General features: G+C 40.5%; 1 protein-coding gene across 5 annotated transcripts in view; it reads left to right on the top strand.

Moving 5' to 3' along the window:
* Window positions 1–18304, top strand: part of Txlng (taxilin gamma) — a 53186-nt gene that overhangs the window by 20231 nt on the left and 14651 nt on the right. For all 5 annotated transcript variants that reach the window (XM_027432763.2, XM_027432764.2, XM_035449699.1 and 2 more), the window contains exons 2-4: window positions 4263–4566; window positions 9048–9139; window positions 17171–17341. In XM_027432763.2, the coding sequence (XP_027288564.1) occupies window positions 4263–4566; window positions 9048–9139; window positions 17171–17341 (567 nt within the window). The remainder of the gene's footprint in view (window positions 1–4262; window positions 4567–9047; window positions 9140–17170; window positions 17342–18304) is intronic.

Here is an 18304-nt window from a genome sequence, read left to right as displayed (position 1 = left end):
AAGGAAGCTAACTCAGCCTGACTATACACGATCCGTATTTCTCCCTCAACTTCCTCTGGAGGCACTTGACAGTCCTGCATCATTGCCTTGCTACCACAGAACCTGGATCTAGTACTATATCTCAACCATGGTACCCACCAGTTGCTTCTCAAATGTTCCTGCTTCCTTCAGTATTGTAGCTGCTTTTCATAGGAACTGATTTTTGTCACTTTAGGGAAAAATATTTGTTTTGTTCCTTATAACTCTTTAAGTAAGCTAAGCATGGTAACAACACACCTTCAATCCCAGCACTCAAGTGGCAGAAGCAGGCAGATCTCTGAGTTCAAGGTCAGCCTGGTATACAGAGTGAGTTCTGGGACAGGTGGGCTACATAGTGAGACTCTGATACTACTCAAATAAGTAGTATATAAATTGTAACTTGTATATGTTTTCTGTACAAGAGATTGAACCCTTGGTCTTGGTTTTAGGCATCCTACCACTGAGCTATATCTGTAGCTCCTAAATTGTAGCATATATAGTTTTAAAATTAGTATACAATTTTATATTTTAGATATCATTTTTATTTTTTTTATTGTTTACTTATTTATTGAGGCCAGGTCTTAACATGTAACTCATGTAAACCAGGCTTGTCTTGAACTTACAACTGCTGTCTCCAGAGTGCTGGGATTAAAGGCGAGTACCAACTCACCTAGTGTCTTATACACTTTTAGCAAACTTTGAAGTAACATTTGTCTGTTCAGAAAAGTACACAAATTATGAATGTTTGGATTTATTACGTGTTTAGGAGGATAACATCTGTGTTATCCCATCTATATCAAGAAATATTACCAAGCACTCTAGAAAGCCCAACCAGTGCCTCATTTCTTTTGTTTTGTTTGTTTGTTTGTTTGTTTTTCCGAGGCAGGGTTTCTCTGTGGCTTTGGAGGCTGTTCAGAAACTAGCTCTTGTAGACCAGGCTGGTCTCGAACTCATAGAGATCCTCCTGCCTCTGCCTCCCGAGTGCTGGGATTAAAGGCATGCACAACCACCACTCAGCCAGTGCCTCAATTCTACTACCATCCATTCTCTTAGCTTCTTTTTATATATAAATTGTTCCCTTCAGTAAGTGTTCTGTGATGCCTTCCTCTCAATGTTAGTCCATGAAAGTCATGCTGCTGTATTTGTAGTAGTTCATTCTCATTGCTCAATGGTCTGAACATATTGCAATTGATTAGTTCTTCTGTTGAATTTTGTTTTAGAGCCATTCCAACTAGTGTTGCTTTAAACATTTTTGGCCTTTCAGTGCACCTATGTACACACTTGGGTGAAATTCTGGGAGTGGAATTAAGTGGGTTAGAAGCTATCCATATTGCCCAAGAACTGCAATGCCAATTTGTTCTCCAGAAAGTACAGTGTCACTGGCCTGCACCTGGGGCGTGGTGTCTGGAAGACCAGGAGTTCAAAGTCATTTGGCAAGGTTGGACTAGTGACTACCCCCAAAAGCACAGTGATTGATTTATATCAACCCTAGATTATAAAATATAAGTATTAGTTGCCTTAATATCTTCATTCCCTTCTGCACTGGTCCTTCGATCATTTTCAGCTCTTCAGTTTGATATGTTACAGTTTGAAATATTTCTTTTAATTATGTGGGTACATGTGTGTATAGGTATGCACACTGCTTCTATAGACTTTAGGTAATGGGTCCCTCTGAAGCTAGCGCTATTATAGGCAGGTGTGACCTGCTGGGAACAAAACTCAGGTCCTTTAGAAGAAAAGGATACTCTTAACCACTGAACCATCTCTCCAGCCCTGGTATGTTACAATTGGAAATAACAGGTGTCTCAGTGGGTTAAGGCAGTTGCCACCAAGCCTAAAAGCCAAAGTTCAATCCCTGGGATCCACAAGGTGGAAGGAGAGAACGAATTCTTACAAGTTGTCCTCTGATAACTTGACATATTATTGTGGCATGCTTGTGCACAACACACACATACACACAAACGTGTACTAAAAGACTTAACAAGCAGATTCATGCTCTATCATTAATTGTTTTTATTATCTTTGCTCAGGCTGAAAATTCTACCTGAGTTTTCTAAGTGTCTGGCTCCCATTAATTTTGTTTTGTTTTGAGCCAGGGTTTCACTTTGTAGCTCGGACTAGCCTGGAACTCCCTAAACAGTTCAGGCTGGTCTTGAATTTGCTTCAATTTTCCTAAGCAACCTTTTATTTATTTTAACTTATTCTTAGTTGAAAACAAAATTTATATACACTATATTTTGACAATGTTTTTTCCTTCCCTCAATTCCTTCCACATCTGCTATAACATTTTAAGTGCTAGGATTATAGATGTGAACCACCAGGCTGAGCAGCTCTAATTTGAAAAAATATTGTTGGTTTTTGTTGTTGTTTGTTTTCTTTTTGGTGCTGGTGCATGAACCCAGGGCCTTGCACATGTTAGGCAATCAGTCATCCTTCCACTAAGCTACAGCCCTAATCCCATTAATTTTTTTAATGTATCTTTTCTCTTCTTGTGGTAAAAGAACTGTATTAAATACCTTGTACCTCAATTGTATTCAGAAAGGAAGAAACCCTCTTTTTAAAAGTAATTTTTAATTTAAATTAGAAACAAGCTTGTTTTACATGTCAATCCCAGTTCCCTCTCCCCCCCTCCTCCCCTTCTTCGCTCTGACACCCTATCCTATCCCCTTTCTGCTCCCCAGGGAGGGTGAGGCCTTCCATGGGTGATCTTCAAAGTGTCTTATCATTTGGAGTAGGGCCTAGACCTTCCCCGTGTGTCTAGGCTGAGAGTATCCCTCTATGTGGAGTGGGCTCCTAAAGTCCATTGGTGTACTAGGGATAAACATTGATCTACTACCAGAGGCTCCATAGATTAACCAGACCTCCAAACTGACATTCTCGTTCAGGGGGTCTGGAACAGTCCTATGCTGGTTTCCCAGTTGTCAGTCTGGGGTCCATGAGCCTCTGCCTCTGTGTGCTGGGATTAAAGGCGTGCGCCACCAATGCCTGGCTGGAAATCCTCTTTTTAACCAGAAAGGAAATGTAGAGTTTACAGTTGTGACATATCATGTGGCCAAATAATATTAACAAATAGGATGCGGAGAAGACAAGGAAATAGGGTTAGCCAGATGTGGTACTCACCTGTAATCTCGAGGCCCAGGCAGAAGAGTATCACATTCTAGGCCAACCTGAGCTATGCATAGCAAGATTCTGTCTTGAACAAAAACATTACAAAAGAGAATAAGGTAAAAATAATGATTCAAGGGAGAAAAAAAACAGAATAAATGCTTTTTGGTTTGTTTTTAGATGCATGCCTTTTGTATTAGTGAAAGGGAGAGCTATTTAACATACCAGTCTCAATTTCTATGGTATAACATGAGAGAAGTTTATTACTTACCCAATATACTAATATGTGTTTTCTTTGCAGGTAGAGTGTCATTTATATGTGTATATATATGTATATATATATAAATAATTTGGGCCAGGGCCAGGCTTCTTTTGTTGTCTGGCCTTGCCATCTTATAGTACCTTGGTGACCTCTTTATTCTACCAGAGTGGGAAAGAGATGGAGGACAAAGAACATGTCCTTCTGAGTATAAAAATCTGATTGCTGAAATGACAGTCATAGCCTCAACTACCTGAGAGTAAAAATCTGGTCGATGAAGCGACATTCACAGCCTTGACTAACATGGGAGTCTCACTTAGCTGTCAAGGGGCTAGGAATATAGTGTGCCACTACTGGGTGCTGGCACTTGTCCCTTACTGCCTATTCTGCTAGGTATTTTGGGAGTTAGTTTTTGGTGGATATCCACCTAGCTAGCTAGCTGTGCTATCATCTTTAAGATAACAAGATAGTTAATGTTGATCAACTTGGGACAGTTTCTTGTTTAAAAGATGGTAATTATTTTTAAATGGTGAATTTTTATAGGGAAATAAGTTTAAATTTATTACTAACTGGCAAATTTGCCTCCTTTGGTAGCATATAGTTATGTCTTGTTTTAGCTTTAACTTTTGGAAGTGCTCCTGATGAGACCCAGGGGCTCTTGAAGCGAAGCACTGCTACCTCAGAGCTATACCCCAGCTCTGTTTTAACTTTAATAACCTTTTTTTTTAACAGTTTAGATTATGTCTCAGTGAAGCTTAAAAGCTACCTTATTTAAATTGAATTCACAAACTACTAAGTAAAAAAGCTGTCAAGCTATGGCATGCCATTGCTAATAGATATTGATTACATTTAACTCTATCTTTTCTCCCCTTCCCTCTAGTTTGAAATTGAGACAATGGAAGAAGCTGGAATTTGTGGGTTAGAAGTGAAAGAAGACATGTTTTGTAACTCTCAAGCAAATGATATTCTTCAACATCAAGACTCCAGTTGTGGTGGCACAACTAAGACGCATTCATTGGAAGGGGATGAAGGCAGTGACTTTATAACAAAGAACATGAATTTGGTGAGCTCAGCATTCCGTGCACAGGAATCAAGAGAAGAAATTCCTGGACGAGAAGCTCGAACAGGTCCTCCTGATGGCCAGCAGGACTCAGAGTGCAGCAGGAACAAAGAGAAGACCTTAGGTAATAAGCTCTATACAGTAGTTGAATGTTGTTTTCATATATTGCTCACTTTATTCACATTGTGTGAGACACGGGAGACCATGAACATGGCCAGGTTGGACATGCTTAGCTAAAGTACCTATTGTGTTGGCCGGACATTGGTAGTACATGTCTTTAATCCCAGCACTTGTGTAGCAGAGACAGTCAGATCTCTGAGTTTGAGACCAGCCTGGTCGAGTAAGTGAGTCCAGATAGAAAAGGACTGTTTCACAGAGAAACCCTATCTTGGAAAAAAAATAAAACACCTATTTGTGGGCCAGTGAAATGGCTCAAAGGTACTTGCCACTAAGCCTGAGGACCTAAGTCTGATCCGTGGGACCCACATTGTCAAAAAGAGCCCAACTGCTACATATTGTCCTCTTACCTCCACACATGACTGTGGCATGCACGCGCGCACACACACACACACACAACATCAGTTTAAAGTAAACACCTGTTGCTTCAGGTTAGTCAGCTTGTCTGCTGCAGTTATGTGTAGGAGGTGGAAAGAACAATAGGAAGCTTAGTTATTTCTCTCTATATAATCAAGAATTCTCAAACAGAGTGGCAAATGACTTGCCTTATTTGTGTTTTTACTAGGCTGATCAAAAAGTTTATAAAAACAATTATTTTGTCAGTTTAAGGCTGGACATAAAATTTTATAGACAGTCTGTTAACCAGCTTTCAAAGGCATATTTTTCTTCTATATAGTTTGTGTTTCAGATCAAGAATGTAATATGCTTAATTTTTTATTTTTGGTTTTTTTTTGAGACAAGGTCTCATATACTTCAGGTTGACTTCAAAGTTCTTTTTTCTTTTCTTTTTTGTTTCCTCTCAAGACAGGGTTTCTCTGTACAGCCTTGGTCATCCTGGAACTCTGTATATATACCCAAGAAGATTGAAAATTACTCACACAGAAGTTTGTAGACAAAGTTCATAGCAACTTTATTCTTAATAGCCCAAAGGGAGAAAAAATATTCATCATGTAATGATGAGTAAACAAAGTGTGATCTATCCATATGATAGAATATTACTTAGCCATAGAAAGGATGGAAGCAGTCACTGATTATAGACTCAAAAAATGAATCTAGCAGAACATTTTGCAATGTAAAATAAGCCAAACATGAAAGGGTATACATTGTGATTCTCTTTTGTATGAAATACCCAGAATTATAAAATTTGTGTAAACAGAAAGTAGATTTGTGGTTGTCAGGGCTGGGGGTAGATGGAAGAGCAAGAAGTGACTACTATTGGGGGTTAATGAAAACACTGCCCAATTATATATTTGTGATGGTTGTACAACTGTGTGAATATATTAAATTGTGTTCTTTTCTCTTTTTGTTACACTATAGAAATAAATGGTGTGTTTTGAAAGTAAATTTTACATAGGTGAATGGTACCTACCTATCATCTCAGCTATTCTGGAGGCTAAGGCAGGATTGTTTGAGTCTAGGAGTTCAAGGTCAACCTGGGTAACAAATTTTTTTTTTAAAAAGTTAAAAATAAATGAAAACTGGCTGCTGGTAGTGATGCATACCTTTAATCCTAGGACTCTTCAAGGCAGAGGCAGGTGAATCTCTGAGTCGAGGCCAGCCTAGTCCACAAAGAGAGTTTCAGGACAGTCAAGGCTATACAGAGAAACCCTGTCTCAAATATCCAAAAAAGAAAACTGAAGTATGGTATGCAGATTATGTTTCATACACACAAAAGGCCTAGTACTGCACAACAAAATGGAAAAACCCTTTGAGTTTAAGAATTCTCATAATGTTCCTTTTTGGTTTGTTTCTTTTTTTTAAGGTTTTATTTATTTTATGTATATGAGTGCTCTATCTTCATGTATGCCATTATGTCAGAAGAGGGCATCAGATCCCATTATAGATGGTTGTGAGCCACCATATGGTTGCTAGGATTTGAACTCAGGACCTCTAGAAGAGCAGCCAGTGCTCTTAACCTCTGAGCCATTTCTCTAGCCCCCTCTCTTTTTGAGACAGGGTTTCTCTGTGTGACAGTCCTGGCTGTCCTGGAACTCACTCTGTAGATCAGGCTAACCTGAAAGTCAAAGATCCTCCTGCCTCTGGCTCCCAAGTGCTGGGATTAAAATCATGTGCTACCACTGCCCCGATTTCTTATAATGTTCTTATTGATCTTGGGCTAATTAGGTCTTGGGTTTTACTAATAAAATTTTATGTGGATAGAAAAGTTTCCTCCTAGAACAGGCTCCAAAGCTACAGAGAAACCCTGACTCAGAGGGAGGGAGGGAATGGAGGGGGGAGAGAGTTTCCTCCTTTTTTGGGAGGTAGGTGTCTTACTCTGCTTGCCTGAACTCTTGGGCTATAGGGCTCAAGCCATCACTGTGCTCACATTAAAAAGTATTCAATTTTAATACCACTCTGCTCTTTTCTTTCCATAGCAATCTATGTACTGGAGCTATTAAAGTACACACATTGAGATAGCTTGTGTGTAAGAGTGAACATTTTTAAAAATGAAAATGGTTCCTGGTGGAGGTGGTGCACACATTTAATCCCAGCATTCAGAAGGCAGAGACAGGCAGAGCTATTTTGAGTTTGAGGCCAGCCTGGTCTACAGAGTGAGCTCCAGGTCAGCCAGGGCTGTTTGTGACACAGAAAAACCCTGTCTGGGAAAAATAAGAATGAAAGAAAGAAAGAAAGAAAGAAAGAGAGAGAGAGAGAGAGAGAGAGAGAGAGAGAGAGAGAGAGAGAGAGAGAGAAAGAAAGAGAGAGAGAAAGAAAGAAAGAAAGAAAGAAAGAAAATGTTATCTGGGGGCTGGAGAAATGGCTTGCTGCTATTGCAGAGGACCAGGGTTTGGTTCCCATCACCCACATGATGGCTTAGAAACTCCAGTTCTAGGGAGTCAGACACCCTCTTCTGGCCTCTGTGGGTACTAGGTATGCATGTGGTCCACATATATTCAGGCAAAACACTTACAAACATAAAATAAAAGTAAATCTCACAAAAAGAAAATGGTATTTGTCATCTAGCTTAAGAAATCCCAGCACTTAGGAGGCAGGGGCAGGCAGATCTCTGAGTTTAAGGCCAGCCTTGTCTATAGAGTCAATTCCAGGAAAGCTTGCGCTATACAGAGAAACACTATCTTTACAAACAACAACAACAACAACAAAAAAAATAGAAGAGGTACCAGTTGATGGTGTCGAATGCCTTTAATCCCAGCATTCAGGAGGCAGGGGCAAGCAGATCCCTTGAGTTCAAGGTCAGCCTGGTATACAGAGCGAATTCTAGAACAGCCAGGGCTGTTACACAGAGAAACCCTGTCTTGAAAAACAAACAAAAAGAAATAAATTTAAAACAGAATCTTATTTTAAGCCAGGCATAGTGACCTATACCTATAATCTCAGCACTCAGGAGGCAGAGGCAGGTAGGTGAGTTTGAGGCCAATATGGTCCACATAGTGAGTTCAAGGACAGCCAGGGCTACTGAGATACCATCTCAAAAAAGTCACCTATTTTGAAACACTGTCCCTACATCATTTTCCCTGCCAAAGTCCTTAAAATACTGTTAAAACACCCTCACAGGGAAGAGTTACCTTGCTGTTCTTTTATTTTTGGTAATATTTGTTAACACTGGGATAACAGTGTAACTCACCAGAAAGTAAGTTACTGAAACTACATAGGAGAGGTATGTGCATTTGAGATAGGCAAAGTATATGGCCAACTGAAACTTTGTCTATATTTATACTTGGTCAAACTGAACTTTCAAATTTTTTCTTTGCTGTTTTTAATTTGCCATTTGTCTTAACATAAACTTCTAATGGAATGTTTACCTCTTCAATAAGAAGACTTAGCTAGGGGCTGGAGAGATGGCTCAGAGGTTAAGAGCACTGTCTGCTCTTCCAGAGGTCCTGAGTTCAATTCCCAGCAACCAAATGGTGGCTCACAAACATCCATTATGAGATCTGGTGCCCTCTTATGATGTGCAAATATACATAGAAGCAGAATGTTATATACATAATAAATACAATCTTAAAAAACGGAAGTCTTAGCTAGCAGGGTTAGTGAGTGTAGAAATTTGGGATGGGCATGGATGAGTAATAGAGGAGGGAGAGTCTATTAATCCAGAATGTACAAGTAGCTCCTCACCTTGATGAGAATCAAACCCAGGACATGGTGAACAATTGTTCTTCCACGTATCTACATTCTTAAATTGTTTGTTTGATTTGGTTTTTGTTTTCTGATACAGGGTCTTACTCTGTGGCCCAGGATGCTCTTGAACTTGAGAATCCTCTTGCATGTTGCAATTAGTGGTTTGAGCCAACACATCCAGCTCAAAATAGCTTTCAGAACTGAGCTAGCAAATACCATATTCCTATTTGTAGGTATAAGTTATTTTGTTCTGAGATTAGAACATGGGAAGTGTTGGTAGAAGAATTCACAGGTTAGATTTGATCTTATTATTCAGGATTTCTTTTTTCTCTTGTTAATCATTAGGAAAAGAAGTTTTATTGCTGATGCAAGCGCTAAACACCCTTTCAACCCCAGAGGAGAAGCTGGCAGCTCTCTGTAAGAAATATGCTGATCTTGTGAGTATTTAATCACAACTGCAAGGGCTATGAAAATAAAACAGAATATGTGTGTATGCTTGATAAGCCTTTTTTGGGGGGTTTTCAAGACAAGCTTTCTCTGTGTAGCTTTGGAGCCTGTTCTGGAACTTACTGTGTAAACCAAGCTGGCCTCAAACTCATAGAGATCCGCCTGCCTCTGCCTCCCAAGTGTTGGGATCAAAGGTGTGTGCCACCACTGCCCAGCTTGATAAGTTTTTTAAAATATAATTTTGATGTATTATACAATGTAAAATATTTCATGCAAAAATTGAAAGAGAATCTGATTTCTTTCTTTCTTTTTTTTTTGGTTTTTTGAGACAGGGTTTCTCTGTGTAGCTTTGGAGCCTATCCTGGCACTCACTCTGGAGACCAGGCTGGCCTTGAACTCACAGAGATCCATCTTCCACTGCCTCCCAAGTGCTGGGATTAAAGGCGTGCGCCACCAACGCCCGGCTGAGAATCTGATTTCTTGAGGCCTTTTGTTGGTTTCATGATTTTATTTTGGTGTGTGTGTGTGTGTGTGTGTGTGTGTGTGTCTGTGTGTGTGTGTGTGTGTGTGTGTGTGTGTGTGTGTGTGTGTGTGTGTGTGTGTGTGTGTGTGTGTGTGTGTGTGTGTGTGTGTGTGTGTGTGTGTGTTTAGAGACAAGTTCTTGCTATGTAGCATTGCCAGGCCTGAAACTTGCTATGTAGATCAGGTTGGTATTAAATAACTCATAGAGGTCAGCCTGCCTCTGCCTCGGCCTTTTCAGCACTGACATTAAAGGTATGTGCCAGCATACCCAGCTGATTTTTCTAGCACATAGAGAACACCATAGTTGTTAGTGCTAAACTGCCTTGTAGACCTTTTCCTGTCCTTTGTATTTGAGGGTCTGGTTTTATTGTGCATGCCAATCTTCAGCTTCTTGGCTCAAGTGATCCTTCTGCCAGTCTTCTGACTAGTTGAAACTATAAGCATATGCCATCATACCTGGCTGGCATAGATTTTCTAAAACTCAGTATTATAACGCGTGCGTGCGTGCGTGCGTGCGTGCGTGCGTGCGTGCGTGCGTGCGTGCGTGCGTGCGTGCGTGCGTGCGTGTGTGTTCATGCTCATGTTCCTGCATGAATGAAGCTCTGGGTTGTATTCCCAGCACTACATAAACTGCATGGTGTGATGCATGCCTGTTATTCCAGGACTGGAGAGGAAGAGGCAGAAGAATTAGCAGTTCATTGTCCTAGGGAGTCTGGGATACATAAGACCTTCTCTCAAAAAACTTTTTTTGAAATAATATTTAGATTTATTAATAGTTATTTTCTCAACTTTGAAAGAAAGGATTTCTTTTTGCTTTGTTTTTGTTGTTGTTTGAAATAGAGTCTTACTTATGTATCCTTGGTTGTTCTGGAACTTGATGTATGGACTAAGCTATCCTTAGACTACTCCTTCTGTAACTCATATGTTGAGATAACAAGTCTATCTCTCTTTCTTGTGTGAGATACAAATGTGGCAAAGGTCAGTGGAAGGACATTGGGTCTTTCCATCTTATTGTCTTGAGACAGGGTATTTTACTGCATTCCTCAAATAACACAGGGATATAACTATGCCTGGCTTTTTATGTGGGTACTGGGGATTTGAACTCATATATTCATATTTGCACAGAAAGCACTCTTATTCCACTTAGTACCTTTGGGATGAGTTTCTTACAACATAAAAGCATTATCAAACATACAAGTTGGGCTCAGCAGTTCAGAATGTTTACTGCTCTGGCAGAAGACCTGGGTTGGAGTCCTAGTACCCACGTAGTCCCTTAAAACTGCCTGGACCTCCAATTCAGTTCCAGGAAATCTGATGCCTCTTCTGACCCCAGTGGGTTCCTGCATGTATGTGTACACACATATACACAGGCATGCATACATAAACACAAAATTAAATATTTTTGAAGAATTTACACAAGTTGTCTGGATGTGGTGGTGCACACTTGTAATTCCAGCACTTGGGAGGCTGAGGCCAGAGGATTGTTGTGAGTTTGAGGCCAGTTTGGACTATACAATATACAGTAAGACTTTGTCTCCAAAACACAACCAAAAAATCGAGCCAGCAAGATGACTCAGTAAAGATACTTCCTACCAAGCCTGATGACCTGAGTTAGATCCCCAGGACACACATGGTAGGAGACCACTGACTCCTATAAGTTATCTTTTAACCTCCACAGGCATGTTGTAGCACATAGACCTATACGTAATAAACAAGTAAATAAATAAAAAAATATAGAAATTGGTCTTATTGAAGTTAATGTGTCCCTTCAATAAATACCTTAAAGACTGGAGCCTGTTAGTGTAGGCTTGTAATGCTGGCTATTCAGGAGGCTGGGACAAGAGCATCAAGTTCAAGGGCTGTATGGGCAACATAGTGAGACACTGCCTTAAAATAAAAACAAAACAAAAGGCCTGGAGATACTGTTCTGTGGTGGTGTACTTGCCTAGCATGTGCCAGCCTCAGGCTCAATCTGTAGTACCAGGGGAAAAAAGGGGATTCAAATTACCTTGAAAGATGACATTACAAACCTGGTACATTTCCAACAGAATAAGACTTAGTACCAAGAATATCTGAAGGGGGCTTGAGAGATGGCTTAGGGATTAAGATCCCCTAGCTACTTGTCCAAAAGACTTGGGGCACCCATGCAGCAGCTAACATGATGTAATTCTACTTTCAGGGAATCTGATGCCCTCTTCTGGCCTTTGTAGGTACTACATAAATATTGTATACATGTGGGCAAAGTGCCTATACACATAACATTTTACAAAGTACATCTGAAAGAACACCTAGGATTAGGGATGTATAGCTCAGTGGTAAAGAATTTGTCTTACATGTACAAGGTCTTATATTCAATCCAATATTTAGCACAATAAAATAAGAGTAAAAATGAAAAAAGAAGGGTCTGGAAAGATGGCTCAGAGGTTACGAGCACTGACTGCTCTTCCAGAGGTCCTGAGTTCAATTCCCAGCAACCACATGGTGGCTCACAACCATCCGTTATGAGATCTGGTTCCCTCTTCTGGTGTGCAGATATACATGGAAGCAGAATGTTGTATACATAATAAATAAATAAAAATCTTTAAAAAAATGAAAAAAAGAATACCTACAAATATGAAAGGAAAAAAAACAGTGGAAAGCAGTGCAGCAGATAAAAAAGAGACATTTCATAAAAGTAGAAAAAAATGATGATACAAAGATAACTTAGCCTAATGGGCCATAAAGACATGTGGAGGTATTGACTTCATGTAGTGGTCAGAGAGGAAGACCACAATGAGGTGCTATTTTGCTCTTTCCTTCTCTTTTCAAGACAGTCTCACTATGAAGCCCTGGCTGACCTGGAATTCAGCAGAGATCTGTTTGCATTTGCCGCTGTCTCATGAATGCTGGCACTGAAGGAATGATCCATCATGCCTTGTCCATTTTGTATCTCTTACATGGGAAAAAAAATTAAGAAATATAATCTTCATGTGACTTAAAGAGGATAGATTTGCATGGTCTCGTGTTTTTTCCTACTTGCTTAAGAAATTATTAATTAAATATGTATGTGTGTGTTTGCACATTTGTACATTGAAGCCAGAAGAGGGTTTCAGATCCCTTGGAGCTGGGATTATATTATTGGCAGTTTTGACCTTCCCTACATGGGTGTTGGCAATAGAACTCAGGTCTTCTGCAAGAGCAGTATGCACTCTTAACCACTGAGCCACCTACCTCTCTAGCCCCTGCATGATTTTTATTTGTACAGTGCTATTGAGTATACAGATTTGCCTGCCACTCTGGAAACAGTTTAGGGAATGTCATATGAATTGAACATCTAGAAGCCAACACCCTAGAGAAGCCAACACCCTAGAGAATTTCATTTATGCATATACTAGGAAAATACGTATATTATGTAGCCAGTATGCTAAATCCATTAGCCTGTTTTTTTTTTCTGAACTGTCCACAAGTAAGAGTGGGTTTTCAATGTGTCTAAAGAATACATAATGGCTGGTATGGTGGTACACACTTTTAATCCTAGAACTCTGCAGTCAGGTGGATCTCTAAGTTTGAGGCCAGCCACATAGGGAGACCCTGCTCAAAAAAAAAAAAAATACATGACAAACTTTGGAAATGGGAAGTGGTTTGTCATTAGCATTCTGATGACTGCCCATAACCTGTACCAGAAGACCAGAAGGGGGCATGTCTGCGCTATGGTTAGTGGCACTGCAAGAAACAATCAGGGATCTCCAAGGAGGAAGAATACAAGCTGATGTGTGGAATGTACTTCTCCATTGACTCATTTGTCAGTAACATTTCCCTGCTAGACATGAAGCATGGCTTTTTCTGGCTTTTAAAACTAGCTGTTAGAATCTCCATTTCTATGAACTTGTCATAAATACTGCTGACTTGGATGTGGGCTCCATCTGAGTTGTGCTGCACCACATCTACAGTGTGCTGTATGTGGAGTTGGTCCTGAAGAATCTTCCATGCTTGCTGGGACTAACTGCCAAGTGAGCTCTTTTGTTTAGATAATATTTTTCTGCTCTGTTGGAACCAGCTGTAACACCTACATCACTTCCAGAAGAATCTGACTACCTGAGCCCGTCTTGACTTGTGGCATTATGATACCTACCTCCCTCCCCAAATTTTCAATCTGAAGGTCCCCACTTCCTGCCTTCAAGTCATCAGACTAAAGCCTACAGGAGTCCTTTCTAGTTTTATCCCCACCTGACTCTAAGAGAAGCACAGAACATTTTTTAATATGACACAGTCTGTAAGCCATAATGCTTCCAACAGTCCCTGATCAGTAGGCACATGCCAACAACATTGTTGAGTTGTAGCAATATAGTCCAGAATGTGACATCCCAGAGTCACCATGTGGCTGCTTAGTGTAAATTAATGGAAATTATTAAAGACAGCACAAAGATCAGTTCCTCAATTGTACTAGCTCATCCTAAAGTCAACAATGAAAAACAAAAAGTGCTTTTGCTTTTAACTTTTTATTTAGGACTACACAGATGAAATAACATAAGAAGTGCAAAAAAGGGTTAATGAACACAGGGTTGTGATGGTCCTGGAGCAGAGGTGGTTGGTAGTAGTTCACTCTGACTCTTCAGCCTCTGAAATTATACTGCCATGCCTAGTTCATAATAGGGCAACTTCACATATTATACAAGACCAGTGATTCTTCCTGTAGGAGTTTCTGTAAAAGTGTTAAATATCTGTAAGCAGACAGTTTGGAAGGAGATTTTATTTGGTTGGTTTGGTCTTTTACAGACATAGCTTTATTTGTCTCAGGGTAGTCTGCAACTCATTATGTTGCAAAGGATACCCTTTGCCTCCATTACCCTCCCAAGTACTGGAATTGCAGACATGAGCCACCATCCTACAAGGATTTTTATTGGTGCATTTTGATAAGCCACAAGATGGCACTCTTGTTCTTTGTGACTCAGCATCAATTTCTTCAGTAAAAGCTGTTCAGAAAGGTTGGTAAGGCTGCCATCTTATCTGTTAGTGTGGCTGTCACCCTGAAAGGGAGTCATTTACTTCAAACCTAAAATTGTAGCAATTCATATAAGAAAGCCTGAGTGCTGGTTAGTTAAAAAGTTCTAAATTTAGTTCAGTAGTGTGTGGGTATTTCAGAAAAATAAAGTTTAGTATTGAGTCCTAAAATACCAGCTTTTATGTGTATGTGGGTGTTTCTGTGTATGAGAGAAAGTACTGGCACTTGAGTGCTACAATGTGCATGTAAAGGTCAGAGGACAACTTTACAGAACGAGTTTTGACGATTGACTTCAGGCCATAAAGTTTGTGTGGCAAACCTTACCCCAGCCCCAGTCATCTTACAGTGCCGACACAACATCAGTTTCTTTTATAATAAAAATAAAGACACAACAAGCACAATAATCCTGTTTTTTTACTTTTCTCTGCACGTATGTCTGTGTACCGTGTGTGTGTGTGTGTGTGTGTGTGTGTGTGTGTGTGTGTGTGTGTGTGTGTGCTCTTGGAGACCAGAAGAGGGTGTTGGATCCTCTGGGACTAAAGTTACAGACAGTTGTGAGCTGCCTGTATATCCTAGAAATTGAACCCAGGGAGTTACAGATGGTTGTGAACATCTTGTGGGTGCTAGGAATTGAACTCAGGTCTTCAGGAAAATTAGCCAATTCTCTTAACCACTAAGCCGCCTCTCCAGTCCCAATAATCCTGTTTGTGTTTCAATAAATCTTAATAGATAGGAAAGAGTATATAGACAGCTACCCAACAAACAGAAATTCAAGAGGTGCTAGCTTTACCAACTAAGTTAGTCTTGGCCAGCATATGGGTTAGCTCATTTTACAAGGAGTTAAACCCAGAACATGAAACTTCTGGAACAAGAAATAGAGTATATCATCAGTTCAAAACACAGCATTATAGCTGGAAATTGAGGGGCCTAAATTGCCTGTGAATCACTGATTTGAAACCAGGAAGAGCTATAAATTAGTCTCTGCACTCAGTCAAAGGTGAAAAATCAAGGTCCACAGGTCAATGTGGTAGGTTTCAAGATTCTAATGTCCACCTCACTCTGTACTCCTGGGCAACTCTTGGGCTGATGTAGTTATACAAAATTTGGATAGTAACGTGGAACTTGAGTAATGAAAGGTTGTTGTTCTGAAGGTAAAGTATATCTAAAGGGCTGAACAAAGATTAAGGTCATTTCTTCCATCCACACTAAATTGTTCACCTTCCTTACAACTAGAACAGAGAGAGGTTAGTAGTGTCATATAGCATGAAACTATTTGAATAAAATTATATGATGCAGTATTGCCCCCCTTTGCTGGTTCTAGGGATGGAATCCTGCCCCAAGTGTTACATGAGGGAGGCAAGTGCTCTTCCAATGAGCTATAACTTAAGCTCCCGGTATTTTTACATGCACATGCACACACTATGGAGGTGCATATGAATGCATTATCTGAGGGGGCCTGAAGAGGTATCAGGTCTCCTAGAGCTGGAGTTACTGACTAAGCTTGGAACTGAACACACACTCGCTCTCTCTTTTGAGACAGGGTTTCTCTGTAGCTTTGGAGGCTGTCTTGGAAATCACGAAGTAGACCAGGCTGGCCTCAAACTTAGAGATCCACCTGTTTCTGCCTCCCGAGTGCTGGGATTAAAGGTGTGTGCCACCACCAGCCTGTGGAACTGAACTTATGTCCTCTTTGAAAGAAGCAGCAAGCACTCTTAACTGCTAAACCATCTCTTCAGCCCTAGAGTTGACTTGTTTTGTTTTGTATTTAAAGGCAGGGGCTCATAGCCCAGGCTGAGCTGGTACTCATTATAGTACCACTAGGTGGGCCTTGAAGTCATGGCAATTATCCTGCCTCTGCATTCTGAATGCTGGGATTACAGGATGGGGCTGTTATTCATTTTCATTGAATGAAATGTTCCTTATGTTCACATTTTTCCAGGACCTTCCGGCTGGGGAAAAACCTTTATTTTTTTTAAGACCTGAAATGTTACCTGGCGGTGGTGGCGCATGCCTTTGATCCCAGCACTTGAGAGGCAGAGGCAGGCAGATCTTTGTGAGTTTGAAGCCAACCTGGTCTATAGAGCAAGTTTCAGGACAGCCTCCAAAGTTACAGAGAAACCCGGTCTTGAAGAAAAAAAACTTAAAATATTATTTGTATGTATGTGGGTGCTTGTGGAGGTCAGAAGAAGATGTTGGATGCTTTGAAGCTGGAGTTATAGGCAACTGTGAGCCGCCTAATGTGGGTGCTGGGATCTGAACTGTCTCCTGGAAGATCAGTAAGTGCTCCTAACTGCCTAGCCATCCCTCCAGCCACAGCTCTTAGCTGGGTTTGGTGGCACATGCCTAATGCCAGATCTCAGGTTGAGGCAGGAGGATTGAGGACTGTAGGCCAGCCTGGGCTACATAGTGAGTCTAAAAAAATTGCATAGCTGACAACTGATTCTTCTAGCATTCACTGGGGTACTGGGGGGAAGGCTTTTAATATGCTTCCTGAATGTAAAGTGCTTGCTAATTTTAGCTGGAGGAGAGCAGAAATGTTCAGAAACAAATGAAGATTCTGCAGAAGAAGCAAGCCCAGATCGTGAAAGAGAAAGTTCACCTGCAGAGTGAACACAGCAAGGCCATCTTGGCAAGAAGCAAACTGGAATCTCTTTGCAGGGAACTTCAGCGTCACAATAAAACCTTAAAGGTTAGTTGATTTATTGTTTTTCTGTTTTACAGAAGTGATGTTCTCAATTGATTTTACAAGAGGTCACCTTGTGTCTATTCAAAACTTGAAATCTGTGCCTAACTTAGAGACAAGTTATTGACTCTGGTTTGCTTGGGCTGATGCTATGAGGCAATATAATGTGAGACTGATATAATAACACTGTATTAAATTTGGGTTTCCTGCTCAAAAAAGGAATTCCTTATTTGGTCATAGGGAATAAGTAAACATTTCAACTCCTACTCTTTTAAAAAGATTTTCTATTATGTGTGTGGTGTTTTGCTTGCATGTGTATCTGTGTGCCATATGCATGTCTAGTGCTAGAAAAGGCCAGAAGAGTGCGTTGGTTGGATCTCCCGAAACTGAAGTAAGTTACTGACAATTATGAGCCACTATCTGCTGGGTGCTGGAAACTGAGCATGGTCCCCTGCAAGAGCAGTAGTGCTCTTAACCACTGATTTATCTCTCCACCCTTCCCCCGCCCCCAAGGCATGGATTAGGAAGTTTAGAGTTGCCAGTTTTCTGCAGCACTTAAAGTAGCTGGCATGAAAGGAAAAACTGGTTAAGTTTAGAATCAGTATTGTGAGAAAGGAGCACTAAGCTGAGCACTAAGGTGGATGGATGTCAGGGCTGAACTGCCTAAGTTCCCTAGCCGACTCCCAGCTCTTGGTTGCTGAGTACTTTTGGCAGTAGCACTTAGATCTTGGCAGATTATACAGGAAGAGTGAGCAGATACCCAAAGATGAATTGGTATGCATGGAGGAAGATGGAAAAGAGAAGAGCCATGAAAACAATGCACCTCTTAACATTGTAGCTGGCTTGTCCTTGTATGCAATAGGATAGGATTTTTTTGAGACAGGGTTTCTCTGTGGCTTTTGGAGCCTGTCTTGGAATTCGCTCCGTAGAACAGGCTGGTCTTGAACTCACAGAGATCTACCTGCCTCT

Source organism: Cricetulus griseus, chromosome X, assembly GCF_003668045.3.
Source record: "Cricetulus griseus strain 17A/GY chromosome X, alternate assembly CriGri-PICRH-1.0, whole genome shotgun sequence".
In the NCBI taxonomy this organism is placed as follows: Eukaryota; Metazoa; Chordata; class Mammalia; order Rodentia; family Cricetidae; genus Cricetulus; species Cricetulus griseus.
The sequence above is the reverse complement of the archived record's forward strand: the minus strand, read 5'-3'. Positions and strand labels throughout refer to the sequence as shown.